This window comes from Drosophila ananassae (genome assembly GCF_017639315.1).
Source record: "Drosophila ananassae strain 14024-0371.13 chromosome 4 unlocalized genomic scaffold, ASM1763931v2 tig00000061, whole genome shotgun sequence".
Lineage (NCBI taxonomy): Eukaryota > Metazoa > Arthropoda > Insecta > Diptera > Drosophilidae > Drosophila > Drosophila ananassae.
The window spans coordinates 4,110,238-4,137,403 of record NW_025319038.1 but is presented as its reverse complement, the minus strand read 5'-3'; the positions used below and the strand labels follow the sequence as shown (position 1 = coordinate 4,137,403).

Sequence of the window (27,166 nt, the reverse complement as noted above, 5' to 3'; positions counted from 1 at the left end):
CCATCACTAATTACTTTTTTTCTCGTGTGATCTCGGCAAAATGCTTACATGAGCTTGTAAACAATACTCCAAACTGTCATTTAACTAACTCACAGACAGCTGACGCCCGCGCGTCAGCTGCGGGAGCGGTCTGAAGTTGGTTACACTTCGAGTGCCGGACCCTGTATTAGCGAGCCGTTCATTCATAAACCGCCCTTCGTAAAGTCTCCAGGACTTCAGCTGTGCCCAGAGACCACACTGACTCCCTACAGAGAACACACTGGTTGGCGCCGGTCGAGTGGTCCCCGGAGATAGCTGTCCATCCCAAAGAAATCCTCGAATAGGTGAAGGAAATTAAGTTAAGAAAGCCCCCGGCGCCACATGGGATCGCTGTCGTGCTTGATAGGCTTCATGAATAGGTACCTCTTAATCAGGATAGTCACTCCTCAAGGAAAAGACAAGATAGTAATTGTGTATTTTTAATTTATTTTTCCTGGCTAGGATATTAAAACTAGTTACATTTGAAAAGATGTGTACTCCTCGTCTCTATCAATGTGTTCAAAGTAGAGTAATAATTCAGAAAGACTTTCGGTAGTACTTACAAATAGAGCGTACATACATTTATTTATTATAATAATTCATATGAAGGATTTCAACCATGACACTCCATTTAATGATTGATGATTAGGTGCTTTAATATGCTTCATTATAATTTTTAACCATACAATTATTAATTTAAGTTTTACTCTTATAATATTAATTATCTTTAGAATACATGTTTTTAACAATAGAAAAATGCAAAAGCCTTAACTAATCAGTACTATATATTAACGTGTTATTTTAACAGGCTATTTATTCCGTATTAAAAGCATATAAATTTTCTTATTCCTAAACTTGTTTAAAAACGTATATTTTGTGGCCTAGATGAAGCAAACAAAGCGCAAGCGCATTTGCTGTATTATGTACTTCGGTGTTCGTTTTTATATGTATTGATTATTTACAAATGTGTTTAACAAACCCTAATTCGTTTATTCTTTTCCGTACAATAGAAATGGATTTTTTTGTAAATAATAAAGTATTTTGATTTGAATATGTTAGTTGATGTTTCTTACATTTTCATGAGGCCATTGAATTTATGCATTACACAGAACTACGCAATTCAATATAAATGTAAAAACGGGAAAACAGAATGTAATAAATTTAAATGTAGTTCTAAAAATCGTGAAAATTACTTATTGTGCAACTTTAGAAAACAATGACGACAATAGCCATTCTTTTGGTATATACATATTTACTAAGTAAATAAACAAGCGGGCGGATGAAATATGCAATTTTTATGTTTGTTAGACTTAATATAATATATTTGTTTATAATGTTCATTGATTTGCAGTAAGAAAAATTGTTTCGGATATCACTTATTTAAAGAAATTATTAGCAGAGACGCTTAATTTAAAAATGTTTAATATATTTATATTAAATTAAGTATTTTTGTTACGAAATATACGATAATTTTTAAGGGGATCAATGTACATTTTTCCTGACATATCGTAAAAATGTTTATATGTGAATATTTAATTTAGCTTAAGTTCGCTAAGTTTCATTTATTCCTATGTATATCACATATCTGTAGATAGTAGAAAGTGGGGCGGTTACCTACTGTTATTGGCATAAACGGACAATTGCTGTTAAGAAACATTGATTTGGTAGCAGTTTATAAAAAGATGATTTATGCCGAAGCTATGTGTGAGTCTCCATTAAGATAAAATTTTAGCAATCAATGCCGTTCACTGTTGCACTGCAAGTTGTGTGGCGATGAGACGTCTGTCTATCTTTTGCCTCTAAATCATTTTGAGCGCCTTTCGAATCTTCTATTGAACGAAAACGCAGAAATCCTTGATCTGTTACTAACATGCTATCTGAAGCACTAGAAGTTGCGCACGAATTGGAAGAGACAGACGCAACTGAAGCTGATGAAATTGTGCTCAATTCTGAGCAAAGTTTACTATTTTTAAGCGGTATGTGTCCGTGAACATACGAATGTGAAAGGGGGTCATGGGAAAAATTTCGAACAGGAGCAGAATTTATCCCTGAAGATTTCCCGTTAGCGCAATGAGCATTTTGTGTATTCAATTCCGCAGTAAATACAGCGCCGTTTTCATTACTTATTAAGTTTGTACACTCAACATTACTTTCTGATGTTATGTCGTCTTCCTCCTCATCTTCCGAATCATGATCATAAGGTAGTTCTTGTAGTTGGTTCTGGTTGCGAGACGCAATTTTAAAAAACTCATTACCACACGTTCTGTCGTTACCCTGACGAGCTTTTTGATAATAGTGGCTTCTATCTCTATTTGAAGTGGTTATCGTCTTGGCACCAGTACTTGTTATCTGTTGAGTACCAGCTATAGCAATTGGCGAATCTAAGACGTGGGACACTGCGACTAGAGCTACTCCACTACCACCATTAGCAATACTATTTAATGTACCACTTTTTCTTATGCCATTAAAAGTTCCCCGATCGTATGCATTATAGCTAACAGCCCATCGCCCATTCCCAGGGCGATGTACGGAAGTTTTATCTTCAAAATTTTTACATTCCAGTATGCTGTTAAGATTTTGTTCACCCCCATTGTTGTGGTCACGCTCCTCTCTGCATTCTATGTTAGATTGAACAATCTTAAGGCATTTATCTTTAAAAACAGGTCGCTCGAAAGTGTTGAAATCATACCTTGCGTTTTCCTCTTTAAGTGGTTCCGAATAGTTATCGCTTTCCAATAATACTTGTTGCTGGGAAAATTTAGATGCGGAAAATGATGGTGCACCAACTGAATTTTGATCACTATTTTTATTTTGTATGGTGACACTTGTGGATGTTGTACGTAAATTAAAATTTGGGTTCTCATAGTGGTCTGGGGTAGAATCGGTTAAACAGTCTTTACTAATATAAACCGCTGGTTCTTGAAAACGCTTTTGATGTTGCTGATCTTTGTGATGATGATAGTTTTGTGTAGTTTGAGATGCATACTCCACTATATTCTGACTGTTAATAGTACTACAAATGGATCCTGTATCATAAGGCCTTTGATACATTGGCTCCTGTAGTTGATATCCGTGCGAAGATGTGCCTGGAACTGACCCAATGGTATTAAGCGCGTAGCTATCGTCGTAAATAAGTTTCCCTGTGCGCATAGTATAAGTATGAAGATTAGTATTTGTGTTACAAATAGCCGGGTAGTCTGTTTCAAAGTGCTCTTGGCTAGAACTAGACGTGCATGGCAAAAAGAAGTTCGTAACATTTGAGTTGTGGTTTCCAATTCCGTTGCCAATATTTTTCTCTCGGATAACATTGTTTGTAGAATTTTCCGTCTGGCCGTATGCACCCATTGCCGACACATTACCACCAGCCACGCGAGCTTCGCCGTTTGCGACATTTTGAGAATTATGTCCGACATTTGTTTTAAGTCCAGTTACCCATGATATAAGTGCTATTAATGAAATTTCAAGAAGACGCAAGGAAAATTGATAACCCCATTGAAGCCAATCGACATCAAATATGTTAGTTTGACGGGATGTCGATATGCATATCGCCCCAAATATTTGTAATCCTGCCATAAGTACAAACAACAAAGCTGTTGCAATTGTGATGTGTATGGCATAGGACAGATTTTGATAGCCATGAATATAGTTTTGGGATTTACTGCGAAGAATGCGTTTCAAAATACGGTATAAATACAAGTATAAGAATCCCAAACTGAGGCATATAAATATGTAAATTATCTGACAGATAAGAGTCAAGACACGGGGAGGCTGAGCTAAGCTGGCCAGAGTGGAAGGAGTCCCTAGTATGATACCTTGATTTTGTTGATAATAATGTTGCTGGCGGCGAAAATATTGTTGCTGCTGTTGTTGTTGAAAGTATAAATGTTGATTTCTTAAAGTATAAGATTCTACGTAATGCAAAGTAAAGCAGAGCAAAACGTGCACTCCGCAACCCACAACGACAGTCAGTGGTCTTATTAAAGCTGAATATCGATTGTTTTTATGATTCAGTGATTTTAAAAATAGGAACAAGATCAACACAGAAAATGCAACTGTTAAAAAGGTTGAAGGTAGGTTTAACAATAGTTCGGCCGAAAATATATTAAATGTACCATGAATATTGTAAGCATCGAAGCAAAGAAAAAATATTCTCATTATACATATAACAATAAGTGTTAGGTTGATACACAAAAAATAAGATTGTGTAAATAAATGTGTGAGCTTGTTGTATGTAAGGAGTTTGTAAAACAAATATACAGATAAGATGGTAAATAGAACAACCGACAGATAAATGTGTATGTTCCATGCCCAAGTCCATGTGGTATGCGCAGATGCAGCTGCTGCAGCAGCAGCTCCACGATCACGGTTTCCACTGCTCGCCTCCGACACCTTCTCAGTACTGATTTTTGAAGTCTTTTCTAAATCTCCTGCATTTGTAGTGGCGTATGATAATGAAGTGGCTGACGCATCTCCAATCGCTGCTTCTGCCGATGGCGTGGTACCTGTGCTTTGGTTTGCCTTGTCGTAAAAGTCAAAGTGTCCAGGTACATTTTTGCTCTGATTTATATTTTGACTAGCACCTGAGGCGTGATCACCACCGAAATGATCATCCTTTTTTAAAGTCTTTTCGATCAGTACAATTGGAGAAGATGGCGGTTGACGAATGCTTGGATTGGGACGCTGCGTTACTTGCTTTAACAAAACCGCAGGTATATCCCCATTATTTCCATTTGATCCAAGAATACGTTTTATATTTGGCAAAACTTCCTGCTTTTTAATAGGGTTCAGAGAATCTTGCTTTTGGGACTCTGATCCCCTTGTATTAAGAACCTTTTGATTTACCAATTCTTCACTGCTTGCACGTGCTGGTGTATTAAGATTGTTTTTTTTATCTAATCCGTTCACATCTGGCGCTGTACCAAATTCACCGTTAGAAGAATACGATTTTTTATTATTAAAGCCACCGTTTACGTAGCTGGCATCCTCTAATGAAGGTAAAATTAGATCGTTACTGTTTCCAGACAATTCCGGAGGTCGTATGGGTATTCTGTCTTGACTGGGCATTAGGCTGGGAGGTGGAATTGGTCGTCTGTTGATTGTTAAAAGTCCTTCATTATTAGAGCCTCGCAAAGTTGGCTTGTCAGCAAATGGATTTTGATACTCAGGTGGCAGTGGTGGTGTGAAAAATGTTCTCGAAGGTGGAGAATATGAGGGGATATCTCCTGGGTACATTGGTATTGTAGGAGGTTGCCCTCCATTTACTTTTTTTATAATGTTTGGGACTAAAAAATAACATTTATTAACAAAAAAAACTTCCGAAAATTGGAATATTGATATACTTACTTAAGGGATTTGGTGTAGAATTATACTGCAAATTATTTCGGTGTCGATCTCTTTCATGAGAATGATGACGATTTGGATTTGGGTAAGTTGGATTGTTATTACTTTTTAGTATGTCAGCATTGGGGGCCGAAGTTGGTAATGCATGATCTCTTTCCAAATCTAGTTCATAGTTTCTTTGCCGACCATTGACTCCATGTTGCTGGTGTACAGAATTGTACCTGACAATTGAGAAAATGTGTATGAATATAATATAATAATTACAAAAATTCTAATGAATTAATTGTAATGAATTATTTTTATGACACGTTTTAGAAAGTCCAGTAAAAAAAAAAAAAAAAAAAAAAAAAACAAAAAAGGAAAGCTAACTTCGGGCGGAGCCGAAGTTGATATACCCTTGCAGTTCAGTCGCAGTCCGCTAGGTGGCGCCACCCATCTTATTTTATTAGATATATAGCGGATCGTTTATAGTCGGCCTTATGAAAATTGGCAGATCAGATTGTTTTCCCCAAAATAGAATCTGTACCAAATCCCATCTTTCTAACTTAAAAAACACCAAAGTTATGCCAATTTCGATCGTTCTATGACAGCTATAGGATATAGTCGGCCGATCCTTATGAAATTTTGTACACAAGATATTTTGGTCAAATATAACATGTGTGGAAAGTCCCAACCCTCTAACTTAAAAAACACCAAAGTTATGGCATTTCCGATCAATCAGTTATATGGCAGCTATAGGATATAGTCGACCGATCCCGGCCGTTCCGACTTATATACTGCCTGCAAAGGAAAGAAGGGTGTGTGCAAAGTTTTAACTCGATAGCTTTAAAACTGAGAGACTAGTTTGCGTAGAAACAGACAGACGGACCGACGGACAGACGGACATGCTCATATCGACTCAGGAGGTGATCCTGATCAAGAATATATATACTTTATAGGGTCGGAGATGTCTCCTTCACTGCGTTGCACACTTTTGACCAAAATTATAATACCCTCTGCAAGGGTATAAAAATAGAAATCGCTTCCGTGCAAAAACTCCTAAATTTCACTGAGCGCTAACACAGCCTATTTTGCAGATAGATAATTCAGCCTATGAAATTTGGCTGATCGGAATAGATTTCCCAAACTGGAATCTGTACAAAGTTCCATATTTCTAACTCAAACAACAAAGGAAAGCTAACTTCGGGCGGAGCCGAAGTTGATATACCCGTGCAATACAGTCGCAGTCCGCTAGGTGGCGCCACGCATCTTATATTATTCGATATATAGCGGATCGTATATAGTCGGCCGATCCTTATGAAACTTGGCATATCAGATTGTTTTTCCCAAAACAAAATCTGTACCAAATCCCATCTTTCTAACTTAAAAAACACCAAACATGCCAATTTCGATCGTTCTATGACAGCTATAGGATATAGTCGGCCGATCCTTATGAAATTTTGTACATAAGATATTTTGGTCAAACATAACATGTGTGGAAAGTCCCAACCCTCTAACTTAAAAAACCAAAGTTATGGCATTTCCGATCAATCAGTTATATGGCAGCTATAGGATACAGTCGACCGATCCCGGCCGTTCCGACTTATATACTGCCTGCAAAGGAAAGAAGGATGTGTGCAAAGTTTCAACTCGATAGCTCCAAAACTGAGAGACTAGTTTGCGTAGAAACAGACAGACGGACAGACGGACATGCTCATATCGACTCAGGAGGTGATCCTGATCATGAATATATATACTTTATAGGGTCGGAGATGTCTCCTTCACTGCGTTGCACACTTTTGACCAAAATTATAAAACCCTCTGCACGGGTATAAAAACACCAAAGTTATAACACCAGTTATAGTCGACCGATCCCGGCTGTTCTGACTTATATACTACCCGCAAACAAAAGAAGGATGTGTGCAAAGTTTGAACTCGATAGCTATAAAACTGAAAGACTAGTTTGCGTAGAAACCGGCAGACGGACATGCTTATATCGACTCAGGAGGTGATCCTGATCAAGAGTATATATACTTTATAGGGTCGGAGATGTCTCCTTCACTGCGTTTCACACTTTTGACCAAAATTATAACACCCTCTGCAAGGGTATAAGAGGTAATTTTAATTATTATTTAAATTAAATTTTTTAATTAGTTCTCATCAATTCGACTAGAAACTTGCATGTTTCCTTCGTCTCAATGGAATTACAAATTATCTTCTTCGCAAAAAGTGGTATATTTTGCTAATATGGATTTATTAGCAAGATGTTCTTCTTAGATGTCATTGGTGAGTCTGACTTTAAAAATTTAACCTACACCTTAGAAAGAGAGCAATTTTATTCGAGCCTGTCTCTTTGATTAATTTTTTGGTAAACTGCAGGTAGATTTAATCTACTAGATTACTTCTATTTTAAATATATAATTTCAAAATATATAATTTTGTTTTCTGGAAATATGAAACATCAACAAATTTTCTTTCAATTGTCTTGATAGGTTAGATTGCCTACATAGAAAGTTTATGTACATATGGTTGTATCAATGTCTACAATATTACTATAGAAGTCTACATGGAAAATCTTATATCTCTATCTTTTAGTCTCTATCTTGAATTCTCTGAGATCCACGCGTTCCCGGAGTCAGACGGACATGGCTAAATCGCCTAGGCTGTTGATGCTGATCAAGATTATATATGCACTTTATGTGTCGAATATGATTCTTTCTCATTATTTCATACATTCACACAAATACTCTACGAGTACCGGGTAAAAAAAAAAAACAAAAGTTATGCCATTTCCGATCAACTGAATGATCGAACAGATATAGGAAATAGCCGGCTGATCCCAATGCAAATTGGAAGTTTGCCCAAAACGGAATCCATTGAAAGTCCCATCCTTCTAATTTAAAAAATACCTAAGCTATGGCATTCCCGACTACTCAGTAATATGGCAGCTGTAGGATATACTCGACCGATCCCGACCATTCCCACATATATACTGCGTGCAAAGGAAAAAAGTTGTTTGAAGTCGATAGCTTAAAAGCTAAGAGCCTACATGTCCACATGTCGATGTTCGCATACAAATAGACAGACGGACATGCTTACATCGACTCAGGAGCCGATCCTGATTAAGAATATATAAGAATATATATACAATAACTTGAACCCCCCGCACACCACAACCAACGGTTTTGCTCACCGAAGCTTGTTCAAGCATGTTATGCAAATGAAAGGAAAACAAACTCCCCAACCGCTTGCTCACCCCAATCAACGAAATGCTGACCTGGAGCAAGCAACCCTCTCCCGCTCTCATGACGAATCCCTCAGCAACAAAATATACCGTCTCTGCTACCGCCACAGCACAAAGTAATAGTGCAACAACAATGATTTCCAACTTGCCTAAAAATCATAATGCGAATTCAGCAGCAGAATTCAAACCAAAGCGCCTACCAATTTATGAGTGGGAAAAAATTCTAAACAATCAACAAAATTGCAGAGTTGGCCAATAAAGACAACTTTTACATTGTTCCGCTTACAAAGGTAAACATTTTTTAAACAAAGCTCCAAATAAAATCGGAAGAGCACTTCAGAGCTATTTCAAAACACCTAGATGGTCTAAAAAAAATATAAAATATGCACACACCAGCTCAAAAGCGGAGTCCCTACCACAATCAAATTTTAAAAAAATATTTTTAATGTATTAAACAAGGACAAAAAACAGCACCACTCTTTGGAGCTAGAGCCAGGGTGTAAAAAACCTGCAGCTCCAACGGATCACATTGAAAAAACCTCACAAACGGAACGGTTTAATGCAATGGACTAACTAACATAAGTATGTACACACCAAAGGGTACTACACAGCCCTTCGCTGACTTTGTATAACTTGAGGAGACAAATATGATCCAACTGCTAAGAAAACCACACTGCTAACTACAGAGCTCCAGAGACGGAACACGAAATGGTTTTATACAGTTCAAAATCACACTGGATGTATTCCTTACCAAAGAAAGTTTTTTTTTCCAATAGCAATAGCAAGAATCCTATGTTAGCCCAGGCCAGCCGGCCCACTCCCAATCTCAGCCAAACCATTTTGGCCGCAAAACCATGCTGTGCGTTTTCTGGGATCAGGCCGGAATCGTTTGGTATGAGCTCCTAAAACCGGGTGAAACCATTGCTGGCTAACGCTACCAGCAACAATTGGAAGAATTGAAAGATTCCCTCTTTAAAGAATAAAAATGTTACCATTTTTTTTAAATAAATCTCTAAAGTTGTAAAAAAAAAACGCAGTTTCATATTCACCTGTTAAGTAGGAAAATATAGTGTTTGTTTTATTCAATTTTTTTTTATTGAAGGGTTCAAATCAGGGTCCGTAAATAATGATATTTTATAATTTTTATTTTAAAAATTACAGAATAATCATTATTTTTAGTTTTTTCTAATTTTTTTATGGTTTGGAGAAGTGATTGTGGAAAAATCATAGTGTTAAATTGGACCTATGTATATACCTGGACTATGGAGACATGCACTCATATGTCCAAAAAGTTTAATACATAGCCCGGAATCATGAATTGGGTGATATTTTTGACCGAAAAAAAAAAAAAACACCAATAATGATTATTTTGGATTTTTACGTTTATTTTTTTCAGTCAGAGAATAACGATAATTTGTAATTTTTATTTTTTCGCTCAGAAAATAATTATTTTGTGATTTTTAAAATTAAACTCATAATGATTAAGGTCCCTGGTTAAAATGTTACACAATTTCTAAAACAAAAATGAAATAGAGGAACCCCGAGTATTCAATACCCGAATTTCGAATCTGGATTCCGGCGTGAAAATTGTCTTGAAATCACCCCTGATTCAGATGTGAATTTCAGAGCGGAATCAGCCCAAAAAGTAAGCATGACCTAAAATCAAAAAAAAAAAATTTCCCTTACAATCTCCGAATTTGATAATCATTATTTTTTCCTTAAAAATTTCTGTTAATTTATGTTGTAATCTAAATTAATATGTTAAGTAACATTATATTATTAATATTGAGAACTATATTTAATAATTACTCACCCTGGGATTCGAACCTCAGTGCTTACGTATACTGGACCGACATGCAAGCTTCTAAGCTATCTCAATTATTAAAAATCCCCATTTAAAAAAATATATTGAATATAAAAGTTTATTTTGAGACTGCGATATTCAAAAAAAAATTAAAGTAAACAAAAATCAACCCATAATAAAGATTTTTCTGCTTGGAATCGAACCCACAACCTTACGATTAACAGGTACATACCTTAATCATTGAACCATGGGGTTAAAGTTTTTCGCGCAAAATATTTAGAATGACAAGAAAATATTAGTGATTAATAACTTATATCGAATATTCGTAATTTCGAATTCTAGCAGCTGCAGAGGGCCGGCAGAATTACTTCGCCTAGTTTGTTTTGACGTTCGAATAGCAAACATTATTGAATTGTTTTTGTATTTCGAACCAAATTTGAAATTACGGCCGGAAAAGGCGGTGCCAGGAATTTCAGTACTGCTGGGAAAATTCAGTCAGAAATGAAAAAAAAAATCGCAAAAATCTTTTTTTTCAGCCTCTGAAACCATCCTGCCCCCTAAACCGATCTTTACAGGGTCCGGCACTCGAAGTGTAACCAACTTCAGACCGCTCCCGCAGCTGACGCGCGGGCGTCAGCTGTCGGTGAGTTAGTTAAATGACAGTTTAGAGTATTGTTTACAAGCGCATGTAAGCATTTTGCCGAGATCACACGAGAAAAAAAGTTGCTTCGCTTCACACGAGCGAAGGAGTTGCTTCGCTTGGCCGAAAGTGGTCAATTTCCAAACATTGTGTTTTCTGACGAGAAAATTTTTACAATTGAGCAATTCGTAAACTCCCAAAACGATAGGGTTTACTTGACCGACCGTTCATACGAAAATTTGAGTCATCGATTGGCCACTAGGAGGCAGCACCCACCACAGATAATGGTTTGGGCCGCTGTAACCGCAGATGGGCGCTCTCCAATCGTTTTCATCGAGCCTGGCGTCAAGGTAAATGCGCAATATTATCGGGAAAGTATTCTGGAGGTTACTTTGAAGCCGTGGGCAGATAAACATTTTGGTGGCAGACCATGGACGTTTCAACAGGACTCGGCACCGTCTCATAAAGCTCGAGTGAACCAAGAATGGCTGAAAAACAACGTTCCGAACTTCATAACGTCCACACAATGGCTCTCGAATTCACCAGACGCGAATCCCATGGATTATTCTCTTTGGGCCATTTTGGAGAGCAAGGTCCGAACTAAAAGATACACTAGTCTCGATGCGCTGAAAAAAGCTGTTGTTCGCGAGTGGGCCAAAATACCTGCAAGTCACATTCGGGCAGCTTGCGATTCGTTTTTGGACCGTCTCAAGGCCATAGTCAAGGCAAAAGGTGGTCATATCGAGCAAAAGTGAATTGTTTCTGAATTGTGTATTATTTTTACACATTTTGTACTTTAAATTGAGTAAAACTAATTTTCCAAACTGAATTTATGGCCTTTTTAATTGGTTACACTTCGAGTGCCGGACCCTGTATATGTATGCCTGCTCACACATTCACATACACGGTTTCTTGTGTGTGCGTTCGACTTCGTTTTGAGGTCAGCTAAAATTTTAGATTTTTGTAACTTTTCAGGCATGCTACCCTAAGAAAACTGGGGTTTATATTATACTACTATAGAAAACAAGAAAGGAAAGCTAACTTCGGGCGGAGCCGAAGTTGATATACCCTTGCAGTTAAGGTTGTTCCATTTCCGATCGATATAGTCGGCCGATCCTTATGAAATTTGGCAAATCGGATTATTTTGCCCAAAATAGAATCTGTACCAAATCCCACCTTTCTAACTTAAAAAACAATTTGGTACATAAGATATTTTGGTCAAATATAACATGTGTGGAAAGTTCCAACCCTTTAACCCAACTTCTGACCAAAATTATAATACCCTCTGCATGGTTTAAAAATATGTTTTATATTTTAATATTTCAGCTTTTTTATATTTGTTATAAAATACTATTAAGTGGTAGCTGTAAAATGTTTGTCATATATACATATATGTCAACGAATGAATTACAATCTGTATAATTAAGGTAGAAACAGAGTATATTTCAGTCGATTGCTTTTAAGTTGTTGTAGTTCTGCAAGCGGATGGTGTTCCATACCCTTCTGACGGATGATTTTTAGTGGAGTGAGAATAGAGCTGATTCTCAGCTGAAAAACAGCTGATTTCTATGGGCATCAGTAGGGTATGCAAGAACCATCCGTTTGAAAAATAACAACAGTGAAATTTGGGTTTTAAGTAAAGCCGACTGAAAGATACCCTGTTCCTATCTTAGTACAATGATTTTAAATTTCGTAAATATATATAATTTTACTGCTGCCTCCCATTCATATTTCTAAATATGTATAAAAAGTATGCTGAAATATTAAAAAATATAATATACAATATAATACAATTTTTTCATAGTTAAATAATAATAACAAGAAAGGAAAGCTAACTTCGGGCGGAGCCGAAGTTGATATACCCTTGCAGTTCAGTCGCAGTCCGCTAGGTGGCGCCACGCATCTTAAATTATTAGATATGTAGCGGATCGTATATAGTCGGCCGATCCTTATGAAATTTGGCATATTGAATTATTTTTCCCAAAATATAATCTGTACCAAATCCCATCTTTCTAACTTAAAAAACACCAAAGTTATGCCAATTTCGATCGTTCTATGACAGCTATAGGATAGAGTCGGCCGATCCTTATGAAATTTTGTACACAAGATATTTTGGTCAAATATAACATGTGTGGAAAGTCCCAACCCTCTAACTTAAAAAACACCAAAGTTATGGCATTTCCGATCAATCAGTTATATGGCAGCTATAGGATATAGTCGACCGATCCCGGCCGTTCCGACTTATATACTGCCTGCAAAGGAAAGAAGGGTGTGTGCAAAGTTTCAACTCGATAGCTTTAAAACTGAGAGACTAGTTTGCGTAGAAACAGACAGACGGACCGACGGACAGACGGACATGCTCATATCGACTCAGGAGGTGATCCTGATCAAGAATATATATACTTTATAGGGTCGGAGATGTCTCCTTCACTGCGTTGCACACTTTTGACCAAAATTATAATACCCTCTGCAAGGGTATAAAAATACTCCCAGTTTTCTTAGGGTAGCATACCTAAAAAGTTACAAAAATCCAAAATTTTTGCTGGCTTCAAAACAAAGTCGAACGCATACAAATGAAACCGTGTATGTGAATGCGTGAGCACGCATACATATAAAGATCAGTTTAACCGCGGAGCAACCTTCTTGATGATGCGCCTCTCAGCGACTGAACAACCAAAAACGTTCAGAGAGAACTTGAGTAAGATTCTCTTTGGGGCCTGCCATTTTCGTTGTATAAAATGAGAAGTCTATATGTTGTATGGTTAGTGTCGATACTAAGTTTAGTTTTCTGCTGGGTGAGCGATTTTGGTCTGGTCTAAATAATAAGTTCACCTGTGTATTTTCTAAATTTTAAAGCATTAAAGCTAGAATTGGGTTAAGGTATATTGGTTTTTAATGTTTCCTTGCATATTTAAGTATATCACAGAAAAACAAGAAAGGAAAGCTAACTTCGGGCGGAGCCGAAGTTTATATACCCTTGCAGTTGAGTTGCAGTCCGCTAGGTGACGCCACGCATCTTATATTGTAAGATATATAGCGGATCGTATATAGTTAGCCGATCCATATGAAATTTGGCATATTAAATTATTTTTCCCAAAGAGAAATCCATTGAAACTCCCATCCTTAGAACTAAAAAAACAACCAAGTTACGGTATTTCCGATCAATCAGTTATATGGCCGCTATAGGATATAGAAGTCCGATCCTTATGAAATTTGGCAGATCGTATAAGTTTGCCCAAATTAGAATGCATAGAAAGTTCCATCCTTCTAACTTGAAAACAACGAAGTTATGGCATTTCCGATAAATCAGTTCTATGGCAGCTACAGGATATAGTCGACCGATCCCGGCCGTTCCGACTTATATACTACCTGCAAGGAAAAGAAGGATGTGTGCAAAGTTTCAACTCGATAGCTCTAAAACTGAGACTTGTTAGCGTAGAAACCGACAGACAGACATGCTCATATCGACTCAGGAGGTGATCCTGATCAAGAATATATATACTTTATAGGGTCGGAGATGTCTCCTTCACTGCGTTGCACAAAATAGCATTGCACTGCAGAAGAAAGAAACAAGAAAGGAAAGCTAACTTCGGGCGGAGCCGCAGTTGATATACCCTTGCAGTTAAGGTTGTGCCATTTATGATTGTTCAGTTATATGGCGGCTATGGGATATCGTCGGCCGATCCTGATAAAATTTGGCAGAAAAAATAAAATTGCCCAAATTGGAATTGCCCAAAGTTATGCCAATTCCGATCGTTCAGTTATATGGCAGCTATAGGATATAGTTTGCGATCCTTATGAAATTCGGCAAATCAGATTATTTTGTCCAAAATAGAATGTGTACCAAGTCCCATTTTTCTAACTTAAAAAACAACAATGTTATGGCATTTCCGATCAATCAGTTATATGGCAGCTATAAGATATAGTCGATCGTTCCGACTTATATACTGCCTGCAAACAAAAGAAGGATGTGTGCAAAGTTTCAACTCGATAGCTTCAAAACTGAGAGACTAGTTTACGTAGAAACAGACAGACGATCAGACGGTGATCCTGATCAAGAATATAGGATCGGAGATGTCTCTGCGTTGCACACTTTTGAGCAAAAATAACCTCTGCAAGGGTACAAAAATATTAAGAAAATGTTTTTTATTTTTAATTTAGACTTTGTAGAATTACTGACTATTTTTATACAATTATAATGTTGATACATAATGCCAGAAAACTAAAAGAAAGAATTCGTTCATTACGGCAATAAAAAGGGTTTACTTGACATAAAAAACTTTATGGTGTCGGTGATGTCTCCTTCACTGCGTTGCACACTTTTGACCAAAATTATAATACCATCAAAAGGTTCGGGCGACTATATCCTATAGCTGTCTGTAACGCTACCAGCTTTTTGATAGCGGTCGCATCAAACAATTTCAAATTCCGGTTTATAATTTATTAAGGTAATTCCGAGCAACATAACCAAGTAGCGGCCCGTCCATAACAACTCCAAAATATGCAAGTAAGAACTAAGAGCTTGGGCGCAGAAGCTCCCAAAAGCGCATGCGCTACAAATAACAAAAAAGTGCATGCGAAACTGGGAGATAGATAGAGAAGATTAAACGCCGCTGCAGCTATACAAATTATCAATATTCTAATCGGCTTATCTGGTGGCTGCTTAGCTCAACATCCTCCCCTATTAAAGGGTGGGCTTTTAATAATAATTCTGGAAGGGCAGCAAACACATCTTTGTAATGGATTATTCCACGGGTTGCGTAGTTGCATTAAGACGACTTTATTAAAAGCATTCGTCCCATCTAGGAATTGTGCAGGGTGAACAAAGCACCCCAACTTCTTCCAAACCTTTGACCATGCATTGCTTCCCCCAATACACCAATGTGGGATTCGAGTTCTCGTAACGAGTGCAGGGGGTCCAGAACGTTGATTCCTCTCTGATTTTCCTTCTGCATAGGGCAATCCAGCCTCCCCGCTTACATACGAAGCAGGCGATTCATTGGCATCCGTTGAGATGCACAGTCTGCTGACCGAAACTGCTAAGCTTTTTCCCTTTTTTTAAGCTTTTTTTTTTGCGTCCAGAAACCATCCAGCCAAATAGCGTATTTTGGGCAATTGGGAGGCAGTGACCTAAATGGATTTGGCCAACTGACAAAAGGTTGAAGAACAGGCTGGCTCCAATTAGCAGGTCCACCCGCTGCGATCTGTGGAAGTTGGGATCAGCCATTTCGAAATATAAATTTTAAGGCTGGACTGACAGTCCGCAATGTGAGAAACTATAACAGCCTCTAGGCAAGACTTCACACACACGTTAACAGAGGCTCAATCCGTAGCAAACTCAGTGCTTCCGAGACAGGCGACCTCTACACATAATTTGGATCGACGAAGCTGAAGTTGACTTGCCAGCCGCGATGAGATAAGGTGAACTTGTGAACCGGAATCCAATAACACTTTGCATGGCAGGAAGGCACCTGATCGACCACGGATGAGGATATTGGCAGTTGGCAGAAGCACTTCAGTATGGCGATCCTGAGTCAAGACGGTTTTGATTGACTGGGGGTAGCAACGCCTACACCATCGTTGATTCATCATACTGGTGGGGAATTGTGCGGGCTTGGCAGCTGCCCGCAAAGGTGAAACAAGGAATGATGGCCAAAATGGCCATCCTTCAAACATACAAAACGGCGGGCAAGGAAAAAATTGGCAAGGCAATGAACCTTGGAAAAGTAGGAAGCGCGTGCGCCAAAACACCAGACAGGGCGCATAGAGCTGGACGGGCGTTAATAACCATGCACGAAGATCGGTTATTCGAAAATCTACCTCGGCCCACTTCGTTAGCAGGTGGATACGCAGCCAAAGAAAAGTCAACACATTGGAGAGTGCGGTGAAAGTGTCTTCCTACTTGGCCTTCCCACTTTAGCCCATAACTGTCATATAACTGAACGATCGGAAATGGCAAAACCTTGCTATTTTTAAAGCTGCTTGGGGCTGTTCCCAACATTTTTATTAGAAAATTGGTTCAATGGTGAAATTCTCATAAGGATCGGCCAACTAACGTATGCAAAAAAAGTAAATGGGACAAATACATTTCATCGAGTTTTTGTTGTGCTGTACTAGTTTTCGTTCATTTTTTCTTTATGCGTTACTTCGTTTATGATATTTTAGCTCAAAAAAACAACCATCTTGGAAATGCACCGTTCGATTTCAAAACGTTTCATATAAAAAAACTTATGAAACTTGAGTTGATTTCGAGGCATAAAATCGCACGACTTGAATTTGTACATTCATGTCAATTTTCGGAATCTGAGTGGAAGAAAATAATTTTTATTGATGAGAAAAAATTTAAAATTTTAAATTTAAAAAGTTCACCACTCTCAGAATTTTCATGGAAAGACTTCATGTGTTTTATAAATCAAACTTTGAACTCGGAAAAGTATGTGGAGTTGTTGGAGGAAAATTTATTGGCAGTATTCGTGGACGTTCTAGCAGGACAATGCACCAATTCGCACGGCAAGAGTCACAAGTCACAAAAGCATTTGATATCAAAAATATACCATTGTTGAAATCGCCCGCTAAAAGCCCCGACTTAAATCCAATTGAGTACCTTTGGGAAATCCTTAGCTGAAAGGTCTATGCCAACGGAAGAAAATTCAAAAGTCCACTAGAATTAAAAGTGACCATTGTCTCCGAATGGGCTAAATTGGATGATTCCATCCTTCATTCATTAATTTTATCAATGCCAGGACGCATACAAAAAGTCCTTAATAATAAGGGATGTTCAATTTGATTTGACTTCATATTTTAAAAAAATATAGGTTGTTAAGTTTTAAAAATATCAATCGAACTACCGAACTGAGCGGACGTGCTTTTCCCGAGCTCCGGGAAAACTGCAACATAATAGTTAATTAAGCAATTAACAAAAAAAAAAATACGGTGGTAACCTAATATAAGCGAAAAGACGCTGAACCAAAATTTATTAAAAGCAATAGACATGCTTTTTATAACAGTTGTGATGTACTTAAACAAAAACTAGTGTATTGTTTTAGCTCATTAAGCAACGATCACAAGAACGAGCATAGAAGCTCAGTGAACCAAAGAAACGGCTTTCACTCTTACTTTTCAACTCGCGATACCAAAATGGAAAAATCGGCGATTAAGAGCAACCCGGCTCTACTGACCGCTGAAAGCCAAAGGGCACGGTCTTGGTCACCCGCTCTGCTCACTCCCGCGTCATGGAGTTCGTAGTGTAAAACCCCCCATCAAAGCAACTCAAAATACCGCGACATCAACGACTACAACGAGTACAAAAACAACAACTTCGAAAAGTGTCACCCCGGCCACACACAATGGAAGCAGCAAGGTCATACAAGAGGTAGTAAAGGGAATCGAACCCGATGTTACCGCAGCGTAAATAAAAACCGCCCTTAAAGATAAGGGCTTCGCCGCCAAGAATGTTATTAACATTTTTAATAAAGATAAAAAGCCACAACCCCTCTTTAAGGTCGAGCTCGAGCCAGAAAGCAGGTCGCCTAAGAACTAAGTCCACCCAATCTACAAGCTGCAATATCTTTTGCATCGGAGAATCACAGTTGAAGAGCCACATAAACGCAAAGGTCCAGTGCAATGCACTAACTGCTAAGAGTATGGACACACTAGGTCATACTGCACACTTCGGGCTGTCTGTGTAGTCTGCGGGGACACCCACAACTCCACTTACTGCACTACAAACAAGGGCAATACCGCGAAGAAATGTGCAAACTGCGGAGGCAACCATCGGCAACCTATAGAGGATGTATGGTGTACAAGGAGTTGAAGAGTCGCATGTGTCAAGCGACCGCAACGCGCAACCAAAACCCACAGAATGTGTACATTGCATCAAAAACTACGCCAGACGTCTTCTTCGCCATGCAAACACTTGTTCAAAACCAGAAATTTGTAATACAGCTGCTCGTTGCACAACAGTCTAAATAATCTATGCTGACTCTACGAATATCAATGTGGAACGCCAATGGTGTCTCACGGCATAAACTAGAATTGTCACGATTCTTGATCGATAACCATATTGACGTTATGCTACTGGTGAAAACGCATCTTACAAGCAAATACAACTTTCAAATAAAAGGCTATACAATCTACCGCACAGATCATCCAGATGGGAAAGCCCACAGCGGAACTGGAGTTCTAATCAGAGAACGTTTAAAACACCATTTTCACAATAGGTTTGAAACAAACTTCTTGCAGGCCACATCGATACAAATTCAGTCAAGAAACGGAAGCCTTTCAAGCCATCGCTGCCGTTTACTGCCCTCCTCGTTTCTCAATCTTAGCAGGAAAATTTATGGACTTCTACAATTCACTTGGGGATCGTTTTATAGCCGCAGGAGACTACAACGCTAAACACACGCACTGGGGATCACGTCTAGTGACTAGCCTGACATAGCCAAAAACGAACTGGCTTAAATACAAAAAGTACGTGAGTACCCACATAGAACTCGCTCCGGAGTTTTTCATGGAATCGGACATCGATTTCACTAAGAGCGCCCTGGAGCAAGTACTCGATGCGGCAGCCAAAATCTCTACTCCTCAAGGGAAGGAAGTAGACCTAAACAAACACCACAAATCTAATCAGCAAATTGAACAGCTCGTGCGAGAAGAGGCGCACGCGTCGTGATTGGCAAAACAGAAGATCACCATCTTCAAAGCAACGCCTTAAGGAAGCAACACGATCACTCGACCAGGCTCTTCACCAACAGGAAGAAAACGCCCAGCTAAGGTACATCCAGAATCTTTCACCAACAAGCACAAAGTATTCTCTGCGGAGGGCCCAAATCTCAGCCCCCCAAGCGAAACGACCACCCCGAGAAGAAACTCTGCGGGATGCTGGGCCCGCAGCGACGAAGACTGAGCTGAAACATTCGCTACACATTTCTTCTTCCAGCCAAACCCTGTCTCAAATTTATTCCTTCTGCCAGTCATTCAGCCAGAGGCTACCCCTCAGTCAACTGCACCATTATTTCGGCCGAACAAAATCGAAAAAGTCATAAGAGAGCTAAAACCAAAAAAGGCTCCCGGTGGTGATTTACTGACGACAAAGATGCTGATCGAACTTCCAAAATGCGCTATAGAGGTCGTCTACAAACTATTTAATGGTATCATTAATCTTGGCTATTTCCCAAAAAAATGGAATAAATCCATCATTATAATGATACCAAAGCCTGGAAAAGACCACAGAACACCGTCATCGTACAGACCAATAAGCCTTCTATATTGTTTGTCTAAATTGTTTGAAAAATGCTTTCTAACTCGAATAACACCACATCTAGAAGCTTGCAAAATTATCCCGGCACACCAATTTGGCTTCCGAAGAAACCACGGAACCATCGAGCAAGTGAACAGATTAACATCCGAAATACGCTCAGCCTTCGAACAGCGAGAATACTGTAGGGCTATTTTTCTCGACGTATCTCAAGCTTTCGACCGAGTTTGGCTTAATGGACTCTTGCAAAAAATTAAAACGTATTTGCCAACATACACCCACAAGCTACTGGAATCATACCTCTACAATAGGGTATTCTCCGTGAGATGCAACGCAGCTACTTCGGGCAACTACATCATCGAAGCTGGAGTTCCACAAGGAAGCGCACTCGGGCCGTGTCTATATGTTTTGTATACTGCGGATATTCCTACGAACGCACAACTAACAACGTCAACATTCGCCGACGATACTGCTATGCTAAGTCGCTCCAGATGCCCAACGCAAGCAAATTGGCTAATCATCTAATAGTAGTGGAAAGGTGGCTGTCCGACTGGCGCAATAAAATAAACGAACAAAAGTGTAAACATGTAACGTTTACTCGTAATAGACAAACAATTCACTTTCACTAAACGGTATGCAGATCCCTCAAGCTAACGAAGTAAAGTACCTTGGCGTCCACCTTGATAGACGACTAACATGGCGTAAGCACATCGAATGCAAGGTGCACCTAAAACTGAAAGCCAGCAGCCTCCACTGGATCATAAACTCACGATCGCCACTGTGCCTGGACTACAAGCTACTACTCTACAATTCAGTCCTAAAGCCAATCTGGACGTATGGCTCCCAGCTGTGAGGGAGGGCGAGCAGCACCAACATAGACATCGTACAATCAAAAATCTTGAGAACTATCATTGGAGCACAATCTATTTTTAGGGCCGTCTAACTCTGTATCAGTCAACATGACTATTAGTTAAGTTAAAAATATAAGATTTGATACACCTCTTGTTAGTCTCCCCAAGATAGTCACGGAAAAAAAAATAAAATAAAAGCCTGACCGAGAATGGTTGTACATCACGTGTAATTTTCAAGAGACTTGGTATAAGCCAATCGGCGGTAATCGTGGATTCAGGTAATCGCGGTTCAGATGAGACGGATTGTGACTCCCAAAGCGCAAGTCGCAGGTCGCAAGAAATTATTGAAGGAGTCAGATGCACGACTAATGATGTCGGAAATGAGGATGAAACAAGCTTCTAACGCCAAAGGGTGCTTCCTTGGCTATCAAAAAGAATTTTAACGAATGGACATCTAGAAGAGCGCTGCGAGACATTGGGTATCTTGCAAGTGTAAAAAAAAATCAAACCAGCATTATCCGTTAAAAATATTTAAGCGCGATTGAAATTTGCAAGGGCACATAAAAATTGGACGGTGGACGATTGGAAACGGGTTGTCTGGTCTGACGACTCCAAATTTAACTGTTTTCAGTCCGACGGAAAGAAATATTGCTGGCGTAGACCCGGAGATCGTATCCAAAGACACCATGTAAAACAAACTGTAAAACATGGTCGTGGAAGGGTTATGATTGGGGGATGCTACACGTGGTGGCATGTTGGCCCTTTACAGTTAATAAAAGGTATTATGCGGAAAGAGGACTACCTACAAATCTTACAGACCAATCTTACAAATTTTATTGAAAATGTTCTTATCCAGAAAAGGAAATTGTTTTTCAACATGGGGATCCAAGCACACGGCCAAAATTGTTAAGGAATGGATTAAAAAGCAACCGTTTAAATAAATGGAATGGCCAGCACAAAGCCCCGACCTCAATCCGATTGAAAACTTTTGATCAATCGTGAAAAAACGGCTCGGGCAATACAAAGCAGTTCCATCAAACATGGGAATCCTTTGGGAGCGTGTTGAAGCTGAATGGAGACGTATTCCCAAAGACATTATTGAAAATTTGGTTGAGAGCATGCCTGACCGTGTACAGGAAGTTATCTCAAATAAAGGTCTTACAGTTTTCTTCTGGGCTTTGGTTTAGGACACCCTTAAATTTTACCTTAAATTAAAACTACTAATATATATTATAATTGAATATAATATATATACAAATTCTATAAAATTTGATTAATATTGTAATATTTTCATATACTTATGATTATTATTATAATTAACTTATCTTCTTATCTGAAAAAATGTATAATAAAGCAACTATTTTTGTGCTCTGGAATGATAAAACAAAAGTTTTATATAGATATACAATTTTTAGGAATCGGTTTATAAAAATTTGTCCATTAAAAAAATTTGCAAGCTATTCTTGTTCTTAGTACATTTTTTCTTAAAGCTATATTATTTTCTTACCTTTGAGTAGTCAAAAATGGTGTTGCCACGGTGGTAAGGCTTAATCCATAATTATTTTCTGGGATACTTCGTTTTGTTGTAGATGTAGTGCCATAAGCAACTTTTATCAGAACAGCAGCAACACTATTTTCAAATTTGCTATACTTTTCCATATAGTCCTTTTCAGTTTTGGTGCCATTCACATAACCATTTAACTTTGTATGGAAATATGTTCGGTTACCCGGTAAACTATCATTTTCAAGGGATTGCGACTGCGACAAACAAATATGGTGAAACGCAATTAGGAGCAAAAATATGTAGAAACCAAGGCGACCTGGGTTTTGAAGCATATTTCGAGTAATAAATGAAATAAAAAAAGCAGTCTGTAAACTGCGCTTGATCCAACAATCGTTTGATTTGCGTTGAAGAGAAAAAGTTTTGTTTATATAAAAAAACAGTTTTTTTTCCTTTTTTAATACTGTAGGTAATGGGGGTTTCAAAAAAGAACTGTGCATTGTCGTTGCATTTAAATTCATTTGGTATTCCTTTAACTCATAGACAATGTCAGGTTTTTTGGCTAAAAAGTAAATAAATTATTTAAGGAAAAACAAAGTCATGTAAAATATCTTACCTTTCTTGACCAAACATAGTCTCTCCATTTTACAAAGGAACCTCCGGCTCCTCTGATATACAATAAAAAACTTTAAAAATATTTATTTCCATTATTCTTAAAGTCTCTTAATTTAACCATCGTTATATTGTGGTACCTAATAAAAAAGAAATATAAAATTTACAATACATACACACAATGCAAACAGTTGCGAAAAAAATAAGAGCACCACTATATCACATTTCGATTTTGGTTAAAAAAAATTATGTTGTATGATATTCCTTCTAAACAAAAATAGCGTTATATTCACTCAAATTGTAGATTTAACAAGAAAGGAAAGCTAACTTCGGGCGGAGCCGAAGTTGATACACCCTTGCAGTTGTGCCATTTCCGATTGTTCAGTTTTATGGCAGCTATAGGATATAGTCGACCGATCCAGGCCGTTCCGACTTATGTACTACCTGCAAGAAAAAGAAGGATGTGTGCAAAGTTTCAACTCGATAGCTTAAAAACTGAGAGACTTGTTACTTGCTCATATCGACTCAAGAAGTGATCCTGATCAAGAATATATATACTTTATAGGGTCGGAGATGTCTCCTTCACAGCGTTGCACACTTTTGACCACAATTATAATACCCTCTGCAAGGGTATAAAAATACATACATAAAATGTATATATCAGATAGTAGTAGTAAAGTAGTCAGCAGAAGTAGTAGTAAATAGTAGGCCGATCTTTAAAAATAGCAAGGTTATACCACTTCCGATCGTTCAATATAAATTTCAAATCGGATTACTTTGCCCAAACTGGAATCTGTAAGTCCCATCTTTCTAACATAAAAAACACCAAAGTTATGCCAATTCCCATCGTTCAGTTATATGGCTAGTGAGCGAGAAGAAAAAATTCCGGGTTCGTGAGATAGGGTTTCGAGCATCGCTGCTTTTTAAAGTCGGAGTTTATTCCTTCAATATACAATATATGTATGTATGTACATACAGTGGGTCGCAGCTTATTTCGTGCAGGGGAATAAAAAATGTTTAAGTCGCTATTGCCGCTAAACGAATAGGGATATTTCAAAAATTTAAACGCAATATTTTCGTTTGAGATATTAACTATTTAATTTAATATTAATATATTTAATAACTAAAAAATAAATTCATAAACATAAAAACAAAAAAGTTACATACCAAAAACCAAATTAACAGTCATTTTCAAGGCCGCAGCTTATTTCGTGCATTTAATTAGACTTAACATAAAACTCTTATTTTATAACTTAATATTTAGTATGTCCTCCCTTCTGATTCTGGACAGCAGTCAGTCGGGTTCGCAATGAAAAAAAAATATTTTTTTGTCATTTCCACGGGAAATTTTCCCCATTCTTCCAACAGCGCCGTTTTTAAGTCATTTTTATTGGAAATCTTCCTTTTACGGATATCCTGGTCCAATATTTCCCACCAATTTTCTATAACGTTTAATCCTGGGGATTGGGCTGGTGTTATAACCACTTGGGAACAATTCCAGACGAGCCAAGTCTTCACAATGCTGGCTGAATGCTTTGGATCATTGTCCTGGTAGTATCTAAATCGGTCCTGTATGCCCAACTTATCAGCACTTTGAAGCATATTTTCCTTCAGGAGGTTTAAATACATTTTGGCATCCATAATGCCGTCGATGAAAACTAAGTTTCCGACTCCTGTCAGGAGGACTCCTCAGGAGTCTCCTGAGGCTGCCATACAGGCCCAAACCATAACATAACGTCCGCCATGCTTCGTCGTAGCTTTTAGATGCTTATTCTCGAGCTCCGTATTCGGTCGCCGCCAAACAAATTGTCTCCCATCCGATCCAAACAGATTGAATTTGGATTCGTCCGCGAATATAACGTCATCCCAAAAGGAAATGGGATGAAGGAGGTGCTCCTTCGAACATTTTAACCGAGCCACTATATTCTTCTTATTAATTAAGGGCTTCTTCCGTGCTACACGACCATTAAAGTTGTGATCGTGTAGCACGCGGCGCACCGTATCAGCACTGAACTTTTGCCCCATTTCTTGGGCAACTTCATCCACAATTTTTGGGGCGGATAACTTCGGGCTCTCCTTAATTTTTCGAACTTTCCGGCGCTCCTCGTGTTCGTAAAAAATTTTGTTTGGCGCTTTTGGGCCCCTGTCCGCTATCCTATTCTCCCGAACAAATCGCTGGATGATATACTGTACAGTGCAAGGACTTAAGGATACGATCTCATCAATGGCACGCCACTTTTGCCACTTTTGAAGTGGTGCAGGACGATTTCTCGCTGCTCTATTGTTGCGAGTGGTGCCATTTCAGTTTTTCCCCTTAATCTTTTGCATTTAGAGTGATCAATCCCCGAGATGTAGATTATATAAATAGTTAAAGTTAAGTTAAAAGCCAAAAAAAAATTGGCAGTTTTAACATTTTTGGTATATAAATATGCTGCACGAAATAAGCTGCGGCCTTGAAAATGACTGTTAATTTGGTTTTTGGTATGTAACTTTTTTGTTTTTATGTTTATGAACTTATTTTTTAGTTATTAAATATGTTAATATTCCTTACGAAAATATTGCGTTAAAATTTTTGAAATATCCCTTTTCGTTTAGCGGCAATAGCGACTTAAACATTTTTTATTCCCCAGCACGATAAGCTGCGACCCACTGTATATACCCAATAAGAGTAATCAAACTCAGAAGAACCTTCTCTTAATAGGAAAATTTAATTTAATCCTACATTGTTACGAAATTGTAGGGTTTATAGTTGACTTATTTTTCTGGGTTGTAGGACACATATTTGACACAAATTTTGCCATACAAATCTCAATTGTGGTAAAAAGTGACATAAGATAAGTTCGGGAAATCATGTCAATATACTGTTTATTTATAGGGTCGTTAATTTTCATTCAATGCAACTTGTAATGAATGCAAAATATTTTCTACACTTGTAGTTCTGATCATAAATGTATTAATCTTCACTGAATTGTTTATTTTGTTATTTTTATTGTTTCAGTGTTACTGACTGAAACATTTTATTCAAGAAAGTTAAACATAAAAATTTCTCAAATGAATTTCATTTGACCGTTATTTTCCATTTTAACTAAGGTAATAAATATTTGTATTTGGATTTTAAAAAAGCAACTTAACAATGAAAATAATCAAATTATATTCAAAAAAACAATGTCTTATATCGACATACAGATATGTATGTATGTGTATATATATATGAACATACCACTTTGCAATTGAACTGTAATAAGTATTAAACAGTTAAACATGTATACATATGTATTATTACATACATGCTATATATACACACATCAATTAAATTTTATGCATATGTAACAAATCAATTCTGTTTTGCATTTATTTGAGTTAAATTGCGTAAAATTATTTTCAGACCACATAATAAATTAGATATAGTTAAATAATTATATATGTATGTATGCCTAAAAACTTGCAAGATAATTGACTTGTAACTACATAAATGTTATAAACCTTTAAAACCCTATGTTAATAGCTATTTATGGTTATAGAACCTCACATACACATACTTTAAAACTTTATTTATTTCTCGATTTGTTATTAACACAAAACAAATTATTGTGACGTCTTGATTTTTCTCTGCGCAACAAACATTTACAATATGGCGAATTTTAAAACGACCAAGAATCGAAGATTCGATATTTAATCGATATTTAAGTAATTTTTTCTAAAACTAATACTAATAATATTTCTAATACGGTATTTACACCTGTTTTGGTTGGAGTCTATAAACTTTCATAAAATGGTATAATCACTATTTTTAGCCAATGTGAGCCAATTTGAACAGTGGTTTCGGGGAAGTCGTCGTATTGCAAATTGCAAGGCCCATATGTATTTGCCTAGAATTTACAGAGTATACAAAAAAATACAAAATATTGTTACAACTTTTTA

General features: G+C 37.7%; 1 protein-coding gene across 1 annotated transcript; it reads right to left on the bottom strand.

Moving 5' to 3' along the window:
- Nucleotides 1–445: 445 nt before the first annotated feature.
- On the bottom strand, nt 446–26,920 carry LOC26514963. The gene is made up of 5 exons (XM_014904253.2): nt 26,785–26,920; nt 23,250–23,385; nt 22,640–23,195; nt 5,362–5,579; nt 446–5,300 (listed from the first exon to the last, which is right to left on the bottom strand). Exons 2-5 carry the CDS (start codon nt 23,275–23,277, stop codon nt 1,747–1,749), a joined length of 4,356 nt encoding a protein of 1,451 aa, XP_014759739.1. The 5' UTR covers nt 23,278–23,385; nt 26,785–26,920; the 3' UTR covers nt 446–1,746.
- Between the last annotated feature and the right edge of the window lie 246 nt (nt 26,921–27,166).